The 12804-nt window shown below is 32.1% G+C and overlaps 1 protein-coding gene across 1 annotated transcript; it reads left to right on the top strand.

Annotated features, from left to right (window-relative positions):
• The first annotated feature begins 2549 nt into the window (after positions 1 to 2549).
• LOC107919411 (homeobox-leucine zipper protein ATHB-6) lies at positions 2550 to 3185 on the top strand. The gene is made up of 2 exons (XM_016848882.2): positions 2550 to 2698; positions 2767 to 3185. The coding sequence occupies exons 1-2, from the start codon at positions 2638 to 2640 to the stop codon at positions 3183 to 3185; spliced, it is 480 nt and encodes a 159-aa protein (XP_016704371.2). The 5' UTR covers positions 2550 to 2637.
• The last annotated feature ends 9619 nt before the right edge of the window (positions 3186 to 12804 follow it).

Here is a 12804-nt window from a genome sequence, read left to right as displayed (position 1 = left end):
CTTTGCATTTTCAGGCCCTTCAGCACCAAACTCTTTTAAATGATATCGGACACCACGATATGGGGTAATACATCCAATTCGGATGCCATAACCAGCATCAGCAAGATAATATTTACCTACAATTTTACAATACGTAATTAATACTGATAAACTATGAGCTTACTGGAACTATTTGTGATAAATATTACCTTCTGGAATTCTTAATCCTCTTGGACGTGAAAGTGCATCACTTAAAATACGAGAATCATGTGCACTACCTTCCCAACCAGCTAGAACATAGGCAAATTTCAAATCAAGTGTAATGGCAGCCAATACATTTTGTGTCGTCCCCCCTTTACGGCTATGAAATCTTCCTTGCATGCTAAGTGGAACGGATGCACGAATATGAGTTCCATCTAATGCTCCAATACAATCTTTAAAATAAGGATAAAACCTTGGATTGTTTCTAATTTTACTAGGAGTTGACTCATCAGGTAATCTAATAACTAGCCTATACAATTTCAAAATAGCTGTCAATACAACCCTAAAGTAATGGTGAACTGTCTGAATTGATCTATAATATCTAGATCCAATCACTCGAAACCTTACATTATGACCAATTATATGTAAAAATATAACTACTTGCTCCCTAATATCGACAGATTTAGACGATTGTAACAAATTATTCGTACTAAGAATATCACATAAATTAAAAAAGGTGATCGGTCTCATCCTTATTATATCAATGCAATGCTGGTCACCACTATAAAATACTATTAATATAGTTTTCTCTTTCATAATCTCGATTCACACGAGGGCGAGAAGCAATTTCCTTCCTAGTTTCTAATTTTTTAATCCAAAGAGCCCCAAAAGCTAAAACTGAAGCCACAACTCCGGTAATTGCCATTTGATGTTGATTACGATCCATCTACACAAAATAATGCCACACAAATATATGATCACTACTACAAAAGATGCAAGATTTTCATAATATCACATAAAGTTACCATGACTAAAAAAGTGCATACATACATATCAAGCTAATTATAATTGTCCAATAATAATTTTTATAAAGTAGCACTTAAAATATATTGATCATAGTTAATACAATACTTCAATTGGTGCAAGAGTTTGTTATATATTATTAGGTTATCTTTGATGTAAAAATATAAAATATTTTTATTATTTAAGTTACCAATACATACATATATTGATCATGTATTTATAAAGAGTTTTAAATTATAATATGTTTCATGTATTTAAAGAGTTTTAAATATATTGATCATGTATTAAAGTTACCATGACTTAAAATATCTTTCATGTATTTGTTATATATTGATCATAGTTAATAATATGTTTTTATAAAGTTACCATGACTTAAAATATATTGATCATGTTTTTATAAATGTTGATGCCTCTTTTTTTAAAATATAAAAGAGTTTTAAATACTTCAATTGCTATCAAGTGTGTTTTCTTTTTTATTTCAATATAAACAAAAAAATTTGACAATGTTATAAATTTTTTTATTTCTATTTTTATAATTTTTTAAATTATAAATTGATTACTTTTTATAAAAATAAATAATGTTTAAGTGCACTGCTACAATTGCTATATATACAGTTAAAATTTCGGACATAATTAACAAAAATATCAGTCCCTAAGATGCCTATATAGATGAGTTATTACTAGCTTCCTGATTTCTTAAATCAAAATCTACTTGAAAAGTTAAAAACAAATTTGATTTTGGTTCATCTGTCATTTGCAAAAGTTTTGAGACTCTCCCGTTTCTAACTTCATCTTTTCTTTAATTCTCAGTCTTTGAATTGTGAAAAAAATGGTGGGGGTGCATGAATTATTTCCCTCCTGTTCATACTGTATATTCACTACAATCTCTTTCATGCAAATCAATATCAATGTGTAATATTTAAACAACATTTCCTTATATTTTAAAGAAAAAACATAATTCCTTGCCATAAACTCTATATTTCTACATATATTTAAATCTATAACATCTACCATCAACCAAATATAACAGCTCATCACTGCCATTTCCCAAAAATTACAGAAAAAATGTAAATAAATAATAAACCATACCCAAACACATCCAACAACCATTTAATTCACTTGAACCGAATTATAACAACCACAAATGCATATTATACCAAATCATAAATCAAGCACACCACAAACCTCTTATGAAAATATCGACCAAGGCCACCAACACGAGTACAAATGCTGAGGTAGAGGCTAGGACAACAAGAACTATACAGCTGGAGGTCAAGCATACAAAGAAATTAGAACCGTTAGGAGCAATAAAAAATAGAAGCTAAGACAACATCAGTCTTGCCATCATCAATAAGTCTGGTTCGTTCAAACCCAAAACCTAATAAACATAATCAAAATCCCTGCCTGCTACTGCTTAATGTAATTGAAAGTAAAGAGCTTAGACACATGTATGATTTATCTTTTGTCAGTCAGCTTTGAGTGTCACAATATATAGCATTCTTTGCAATTAAGCCCTCCCCAAAAAAGCCAAACAGATCAAAACAGCAAACCTGCTTGAAAGTTTGAAACCCCCGCCCCCCACCCCTCTCTCTCCATCACAAACAACAACTTAAAAAATATCATCTCAGAGTCTTTGGTTTTGGTTTGCAAATCATGAAGAGGCTCAGTCCTTCACCTTCCTTGGATGCTTTCATGTCCATCTCTCAGCCTAAAGGTACACACATGAAAATTCCCACTTTTATTTCATGTTTCTTTAACCCAAATTCGATGTGTTTAATTCAGTTGATTATGCAGAGGAGAAGAGTTCAAAGAAGCACCAAATTTACACCAAGGAATTCCAGGCTATGTTAGATGGTTTAGATGAAGAAGACAGCTTAGAAGAAGGTGGTCAAGCAACAGAGAAGAAAAGGTGTTTATCTATGCATCAAGTTAAGGCTTTAGAGAAGAATTTCGATGTGGGAAACAAGTTAGAACCAAAGAGAAAAGTGAAGTTAGCTGAAGAATTGGGGTTACAGCCAAGGCAAGTGGCTATTTGGTTCCAAAACCGACGTGCTCGTTGGAAGACCAAGGTGTTGGAGAAAGATTATGCAATGCTTAAAGCTAATTATGATGCTCTTAAGCTTGACCATGACAATCTTGAAAAAGAAAAATTGGGTCTAATTACAATGGTTAGTGTTTATATTTCAAACCCCATTTTTTAGTTTTTTTAAGGTCTTTTAAATGATAAATCTCTCATTAAGCAATCCAAAAAAAAAACAAAAACAACAGTAATATCAGAAACAGGTCAAAACCAACAATGTAGCACAAACGATCCAACAAAAACAACCAATAACAGTTTAACTACACATGCAGTTCAAAAAACCAAATACTGGCACTTTACAAGTATTCCAAATACAAAAACAACAACTAGCAACAGTTTATTATTTACCGAAAAATACGAAAATTTGCAGGATCAGACATTACTGATCTGCATATTTTTATTTACCTTGCATTACCCAATTTCATGCATAAAACCCTTTTACAACTGAACAATGCATAACATAGAAATAGAAAATACAAACCCAGCAAGTCTTTTTCGACATTGAAAATAAACCATAAAAAATCAAATAATGTCTAAGGTTACCTGAAATTTCCCACAGATCTGACGGAAATGGTGGTCGGAGAGAATGTATTGTGGGGGAAAGCCAGTCGACAGATCTTGTGGGGGGTGTGGAAATGGAAGGAAATGAAGGAATGAAGGTATTAGAAGGTTGGAAAGAAAACGGAAAATGTCTTACCGAAATGAAGGGCGTAAGACATTTTCCCCAATTTTGTAATAGGTTTTCCCATGTTGCGGAATTGGTTTTACAAAAGGAAAATATTTTCCTGCTATCAAACACTGGAAAACGTGTAAAACCAATTCCGGAATTGGTTTTCTCCTATCAAACACAGCCTAAATTGAAAAATGTGATAAATTTATGGTAAAATTTGTGAATTTTGTGAAATATATGGGTTGCTATTAATATGTATAAAAATCGGTTAGGCTTGAGTAAGGATTAAATTGCATGAATTTTATTTTTCGAGCCTAGGGACTAAATTACAAAGGAATTAAAAGTATAAGACAAAATGGTAATTTTCCAAAATTCTATGTTGGATTAAATTGAATGAGAATTATATTGAAATGAGTTAAATTTCTTCGTATAGATCCTGTCAGACCTCGTACAGAGTTAGATCGAGGTAAAGAGAAAATATCGGATTAATCACCTCCGTATCTACGTACACTCGTCGAGGTAAGTTCGTGTAATTAAATTATATATTTTTATGTTTTAAATTGAATTATATGTATGTGATTTGTATAATTGCCATGTATAAATACCGATCGCATATCCGACGATTAACAAGTCTCATTTGAACCTTAGGAATTTGTAGGATACAAATGACATGTCATTAGGGTTATCGATTTGGTTGAGGTTCTGCATGTGTTGCGGACACACCACAGCTCGTATGAGCTTACCGATTTGTAGCTCGTGAGAGCTTACCGATTCTCAGCTCGTATGAGCTTATCGATTCACAGTTCGTGAGTTGTTGATAGGGTCGCCCTCGCCCCGTTAGCCCTTCTCCTTGGGTTTAAAAGGCCCCGTCGTTTCCTTTCGACACAGATTTGTCGACGCCTCTGCTCTTCGGATAGTAAATATGGCTTGCCATGGATCCTAAATCATGGCATGTAATCCAGCTCGAACGCTAACTCTGGAATGATGATCGGTTCATTAGTAGGTATATAATCATACCAATTTTCTCACATTTCGATATAATCCAAGAAGAAGACCGGCCAATGCGTGTTCAATCGTTGTAAGTTGATTTTGTGCTCTTCATCGAGCACCTTAGGTGCTATGAGAATCGGTTGTCAGAATTCAAATTGCCGCAACACTCTATTTATCTAGTGCATCTCGACAGTAACGTAGTTGATCAATAGGACCCTAACATGCCAGATGTTTGAATTCTGTAGGAATTCATCCTGAATTACTGCTCGAATTATCGGATCCTCGTATAGTGTCTATTGAAATTATATGAATGTAATAAAATATTAGTTATATACATAATACTAAATATTAAATACGAAACAACTATGTTATGTATATATATTTCATTTATATATATACTTACATACGCTTCCGACCGTTGGTCTAATAGAAGTCGTATATCTTCAAGAGCAGTAGGTATTCCAACATAACTCGCCGAATGGTTCCACCTAATTAAATAAAATTTTAGCATAAAATTATATTTTAAATCTATGTAATAATTGTAAAATCTAATATAAATTTTACCTCGTTAAGAATGGGAATGTATGCGGGTGGTTTACTCGATGATGTAAAAATAAAAAGTGAAAGCAAAACCAAACCCATGATTGTATAGTGATAGGCAACCTCTGATTTTAGCTTTACTTGGTTGCGTCACCCGGCACATCTCCCAATACAATGTCAATAACACGACAGACCCCCAACTAAGTTCGTCAGTTGCTCTAAAATTGACGAGTTTTAACAGCCAGCTCAGATGTATGAGGTTTCGTAACAAGTCTAGCATCAGATAATCTCTAATGATCTCAAGAATGTATGCTCGAGCGTATTGTATTCTTTCTACTTCAGTCAAATCATCCTTTAGCTCAGGGAATGTGTCTTGTAACCAGCACATCTCGGTTTCACCTCCGTAAATATTATCCAGAATCGCACCCAAAAGATCGTAGCATACGACTCCCTAATTAGTAGATTGAACGGACTCGGTGAGTACGGACCCATCCACTGGTAGCCCCAATTGTAACTGCACGTCCTCCAAAGTAATGGTACACTCCCCGTATAGATGATAGAATGTATGCGTCTCAAGTCTCCACCTCCCTATGAACGCTTTGATGAGTTTCGAGTCCAACTTGCACCCCCGACCTATATTGGCCACGTGCCAAAAACCTAGTTCCCTCAAGTAATTTTCTACCAACAGTGATGGAGGACCAGACATTTTACGAATATAACATTGTACAACCCGATTTACCGATTGTTATAAAAAAATTATAAAATAAGTATTAATTAAAATTACATAAATGAAAAAAAATTAAATAATATTCAAAAATTGAAATTAACCTTTACCATTTTCATTTGCTCGACAGAGATATATTTATGATCAAGACGAATTAATTCCTTGACCATTGCTAACACAATCAAATATCTTAGAAATTATAAAAAATTAATAAATAAAAGAAATTGTGATTTAAAGAGAGCTTTGAGAAATTTAGAGAGAAATTTGAGAGCTTTTTTGAGAAATTTAGAGAGAAATTTGGAAAAATTAAAGGAAATTGTGTGAAAAATAGGCGGGGGGTTTATAGTTTTTTTATGGCCGTTGGCCCCCAACGGTCAAATTTTTAAATGACCGTTAGAGCTAAAAACACTAGCTAAAGCGCGTCCTTGGTGGAGCGCTTTTGCCATGTCAGCAAAGCGCATCCACGCCATCGTGTTTTATGCTGACATGGCAAAAGTGCTCCCCCAAGGACACACTTTCCTGAAATTTTCCCTTAAAGCGCGCCTATGTGGACGTATTTTTTTATTTTTTGGCCCATTCCAATAAATTAAATTTGCAGTGGCTCATTTCCGTAAATAAAGTAGGAAATTGGCCTTTTTAGTAAAACAATCTATTTGTTGTCATAGTTTTAAATTTGTTTGAATCAAAAGAAAAAAAAATGTTACGAATTTCAGTTATTTCAATTTGGTTGATGTGTATATTTTAATTTAAGAGTATTTGAATTTCGGTTAATAATAATTCAGTTAGGATAATAATTGAAATCACATAGCTACTTACCAAACATTTAAAATTTAAGTCTATATTTATCCTTAAATTTGATAATTTTATTAATTTGGTCTTTGATTTTCTTTTCATATTAGTCTTAAAACTTGTTAAATTTTCTCAATATTATTCTTAAACTTAGATTTTGATAAAATATGATGGCAGGATATTTTAATATTATGTTATGCTATCACTTTTTTTAAAAATGTATATAATCTAAAAAGTAAAAAGCCTAAAAGTAATTAAAAAATATAAAGGAATTATTAAGAAACATTTTTAAAGACTAAAGTAAGAAAATTTGTCAAATTTAAAAAATAAAGATTACTTTATCCCTGAAATTTAATATTTATTTTTAATTTAATTTCTCTATTTTTTATTTTAAAAAATATAAGTACAACTTTAAAATTATTTAAATTCACTAAAGGATAAAAAAAATTAATAAAAAAATTTCAACCATGTTGGCAATCAACCTAAATTTTTAAAAAATAAAAGTAAAAACTAAATTTTGAATATATAAAAATAAGAAGTAAAATTTTTAAATTCTAAACTAAAATAAAAGGGTTAATAAATATACTATAAAAATATAATAAAATATTAAAAAAAACAAGTCATAATTTTGAGCAATAAATTGAAAGAATAAACAATGATATCGATTTGACGCCCAAATAATGCACCTCTGAATTTGTATTTTTAAGAGCGTCGTAATTTGGAAGAGTATAGAGTTCATTTTCAAGTGGACTCCTCGACTGCAGGGTTACCCCTCAAATAGGGTTTAGCTAAGATACCATTATTCTTTGATTCCAAGGAATCTTTTGTATGAAACCAAACATTATCACTATCCAGAGGTGGATTTTAACTTTTTGGGATATAACTAAAAACTTTTTTAAAATTTTTGAAGAATTTAATAAAAATGTTAAAAGTTTAATAAAGCTAATCAAAACTTTGAAAGAAAATTTAAATTCTCATTAACCCTTTAAATTTTAAAAAGTCGAATCATAAGTTTTCTTTAAAAAAAACAAAAGAAACTAACTTAAAATGTTTAAAAATTTTAAGGTAAACCACACTAATAATTACTTAACTTTGAGAAAATAACAAAACAGTCACTCAACTTTCAACTCAGTCATTGAACTATAGGAAAATAGCAAACTAGTCACTAATGTTATCAAAAAGTGACAAATCAGTCATTCACTAACATTTTCGGTTACAAGCCTAACGGAACAGGTGACGTTACCAATTAATTTGTCACGTTGGACATGAGGAGTTGAAGGATTTAAGGTTGGAGAGGCGGGTAGGCAGGATTGAAAAAAGAGAGAGAAAAGAACGATTGGTGATTAATTGAAATTTTTAGGGTTTAGGCTCCAACAATGTGAATGATTGAAATTTTCAAGGTAAAGGAATGATTGAATAATTGAAAGATTGAGGGCTTAAAAAAATTCTTTGGGAGAAAAGAAAACTACAAAATATATTAGGTTTTAGGGTTTAGGGTCAGAGTTAATAGAAAAGAAGCAGTCAATGGTGTTGCATCCATTGTAACGAGTAATTTTTTGGATTTTGGGGCATTTGGGGTTATGGTTTTTTGGGTTTCTTTGTTGAAATATGTTGCATTCACATAGGGTTTATGCACTGTGTATATTTGTATTCAATGAGTTTAAGGTTTTTTTTTGGATTTTGTTTAAAACACTATTTAAGGTTTATGACATAAATGAATTTGTTTGTATTAAAGTGTATGGCATGTGGACCTAGGTTGTGTATGCCAAAGATCCCACTGTGCATAACAAATGAATTTCTTTGGTTACTTCATCATGTTTTGTTTGTTGATTGTATCATTGTGTGAAAATTTATTTATGGATTGGGAGTTTGAGATTTAGAAAATCAATGGATTTTCATTTTATAATTTGGTTGTTTACACGTTTAGAAAAAGGTTCATTTGGGTTAATTTGTTTCCTAATTAACTTGGAAAGAATTGGATTATATGAATATGCAATGAATAGGAATCTAGAGTTTAAGAATATTTTTTAAATGTTGATTCAAATATGATTATTAAAGTGTATGAATATGAATATGTAGTGAATTGGATTACAAAAAAATGCAGTGAATTGGATTTCTTTGGTTATTAAAGTGTATGGTAGATTTGGATTTCTTTGGCTATGATTTACCATATCCATGACAAAAAATGACAAAAATGGATTTGTTTGTATTAGATCTTTATTCAAATATGATTATAAAAGTGTATGAATATGAATATGTAGTGAATTGGATTTCTTTAGTTATTAAAGTGTATGACAAGTTTGGATTTATTTGGTTATTGTTTGCTATGTGTATGACAGAAATGAATTTATTTGTATTGAAGTGTGTGACTAGACCTGTCTATGGGTTGGGTCACCCAGCTCGGGCCGAAGGCCCTCCCGAAAAGTAAGCCTTGGGCAAAAAATAGGCTTGGGCAAAAAAATAAGACTCGTTTAGAAAATGGGTCAGGCCCCAAGTAAGGCTTTTCTGGCTCGGCCCGAATATGCAAAAAAAATACTGCTTTTCGTTGCTTTTTTTACTCTTTTTTTTGCTATTTTCGTGTTATTTTTTTCACTATTTTGCTACCATTTCACTATTATATTGGTACTATTTTGTTGTTATTGTTTGGATATTGTATAACTCTTATTTTATTGTTAATTTTGTTACTATTTTAGAGGCATTTGCTTATTAAATTGCACATATCTTAGTGTTATTTAAGTATACATATATATTTATTTTCAATTTTTTGGGAAACATTTATTTTAATATTTTAATATTTTTAGGTTTTTTTATGTATTTTTTAATTTATATAATAAATAATATAAAAAAATTAATACGACCAGGTCGGGCTTGGGTCTTAGCATTTTTATCCGATTTAGGCTTGAGTAAAATATTAGGCCCATTTTTTCGAGCTGGGGTTGGCCCATGCCCGAGCCTAGTAAATGGGCTTAAAATTTTGGTTGGGCCAGACACCTCTAATTATGACTTATGCATGATAGAAATGGATTTGTTTCTATTAAAGTGTATGGCCTGTGCATGACAGAAATATGTATTGTATTGTGTAATTTCCTTTGTTTGGTTATTGTCTACCACTGTTTAGGTTGTGTATGCCAAAGACCCCACTGCGTTTCTTGATGTTAAATTTGTTTGGCACTTTACTTCATGATGCATTTAACGAGAGTGAAGAAAAACTGTCTGACAAAAATTGTTTGGCAGGTTTGTAGCATTTAATTGATGTTAAATTGTTTGACATGTTTACTTCATGGTGCATTTAATGTAAGAGATAGGGTCAGGGTTTGTAACACCCCAAACCCGGCCTAGACGTTATGGCCGCATCTGACGACATCACATGGTAGTACTTTTCGAAAAACATGTCGTCGCTAAATCCTCTTTTCTATTTAACCATTTTTATTATTATCTTATGTTAACTTCAAATCGTGTCGTTCATTTTCAAAACATTATTCATTTACAAATCGTTATTCAATTTCAAAACATTTATTTTTATTTTTATTACGGAAGTTTTTAAACAGTTTGCTTATTCGTGGTATTTTTTGTAATACATTAATTTCATTTGAAAACCCGAGTTTTACCTAACACTAGCAGATTTAAATCATAAAACCGTATAGAATCCAAATTTTAAACCAAAATTTGTAAAGTTCATAATTACAACAAAATACTCTCAAATATAAGTAAAATCATAAATAGGTAGAAAACTGTGTAAAAGAAGTCGTGTGGCCACCACTGAGTCCTCCGCTGCACCGATACGCCTATATCTGGGAATTACCTGTACAAATTAAACAGAAGGGGTGAGTTTACGTAAACTCAGTTGGTAATCCCCATACAAATGAACAGACAGTAAATAAATAATCACAGTCTAGGCTTAAGCCCTTTTCAGTATCAATATCAGTCCAGTTTGAGCTTTAGCCCATCTCAGTTCAAAAACAGTCATGCAATAGGGTTTTAGCCCATCACAGTATCAGTAGTAGTAATAGATATGCAGTCACAAAAATTCTACCTATCCAGCCTCTACACACCATGTCCATCCAACCCTACACTCCATGTGGGGATATAATCAACTCATCCATCCCTACACTCCAAGTAGTACCGAATGTGGCACTAGATAATAGTTTACAACTGAGCTGCCAGTAAATTAGGCTCGAGGCCTTTTAGTACGCTTCCTCCAAAGATTATAATCCCCCAACCCAATGAAATAATCGCAGGAAATCTTTTGATAACATGGATTTCTCAATGATATCCCACGATCAAGACAATTGGCTGAATCCCGTGAAACCATTTCATAGAAGTTCATTGATATCTTCTTTTTATAAAGCAAATCGACTTCGATTCTTGAATAATCCACATCACTTCTGCTTCTATTGTAACAAAAGATTCCCTTTTTATGTGGAAAAGGCCCGTATCAATAATTATGATTTTACGTATGGACAATTCCTCAATATCTTGTTCATTCGCAACAAAATATTTTCTTTGTGCGGTGGTAAAAAAAAACATGCTTTTTTGGGGAGAGATACTATTTCACCTTCACCAATCGAGTCGCAGGTATCTAACATATTCATATCTAATGATTTTCCACAAAGTGGTGACGAAAGGTATAACTTGTACAAATCTTTCCAGTTTGCAATTCGATCCGATCCATTAGTTCGTAGAGCTATTTACTCGATTGCAGACATTTCTGGAACACCTCTAACAGAGGGACAAATAGTCAATTTTGAAAGAACTTATTGTCAACCTCTTTCAGATATGAATCCATCTGATTCAGAAGAGAAGAACTTGCATCAGTATCTCAATTTCAATTCAAACATGGGTTTGATTCACACTCCATGTTCTGAGAAATATTTACCATCCGAAAAGCGGAAAAAACGGAGTCTTTGTCTAAAGAAATGCAATATACATATATGACATGCTATAACATAATATCATGCATGTAAACAGGGCATACAGTATCAAATCAGTGGAACATCATCAGGCTTAATCATATCAATAGTACAGTTATTTCAATCAATTAGGGGTCTAGGTAAACTTATCGACCCTACAGTAGGTTCACAGTCGACTTGGGCAACCCGTGCAACCTTATCAGTCAAATAGTGAAAATGGGCCTAAAAGCCCATGATGTTTGCCCGTGTGGGCCCACACGCCCTTGTGGCCCACATGACCCAAATTGGCCTTGGCCTTGTGATCCATTTTAATGTAACCCGTGCTAGTTAATTATTCATATGTGTTTTCACTATTTACTTATATGATCCTTCAAAGTTGTCTACTTAAGTCATTGTTACTAAATTATTTGTATCTTAAGCTACAAAATTCCGAATTAAGATCTGTAAATTTTTCCTGAAACCAGACTCACATATCTTCTTACCATAAAATTTTCAGAATTATTGGTTTAGCCAATAAATATATTTTATTCTTTAAAGTTTCCCCTATTTTGCTGTCTGACAGTTTTGACCTTTCTGTACTAAAAATTAATTATATTCTCGTACAGAATTTGGATGATGTTTCCGTTTGTTCCTCTTAAAATTAGACTCATTCATAATTTTAAGCATATAAATTCTAACCCATAATTATTTTTATAAAATTTTTAATAATTTTCCAGAGTCAGGACAGGGGATTCAGAAATCACTCTGAACTTGTCTCACTAAAATTCAAATAGCTCATAATATAAAATTCTTTTGCTTACTTCGTTTCTTCTATGAGAGACTAGACTCAAATATCTTTAATCTCATATTCTTTTCATCCTCTAATTAGATTTTCATAATTTATGGTGATTTTTCAAAGTTAGCCTACTGCTACTGTCCAAACAGTAAGAAATTTTGGCTTTTTGCTGAATCCCTTATTTTTGTGTTTCAGGTACACACTTGGTTTTGTTTGATGCTAAAACAGTCCTCGAGCACTCCAAAGCCTATAATTGAACAAATAACACCGTAATCAGTCTTATCTCGTGATTAATCAAAATCACAAAACCAAAATACTTACTTATAAAACGATGAATACTTA

The sequence above is a fragment of the Gossypium hirsutum genome, chromosome D13 (genome assembly GCF_007990345.1).
Source record: "Gossypium hirsutum isolate 1008001.06 chromosome D13, Gossypium_hirsutum_v2.1, whole genome shotgun sequence".
Classification (NCBI taxonomy): Eukaryota; Viridiplantae; Streptophyta; class Magnoliopsida; order Malvales; family Malvaceae; genus Gossypium; species Gossypium hirsutum.
Note: the sequence above shows the minus strand (reverse complement) of the source record. Positions and strands in the feature narration are given on the sequence as shown.

Bases quoted from the DNA above. Each gene is read 5' to 3' on its own strand.
- LOC107919411 (XM_016848882.2), top strand. From the start codon at position 2,638: ATGAAGAGGCTCAGTCCTTCACCTTCCTTGGATGCTTTCATGTCCATC. The intron at 2,699-2,766 runs GTACACACATGA...TGTTTAATTCAG, and splicing joins GTCCATCTCTCAGCCTAAAG to TTGATTATGCAGAGGAGAAG.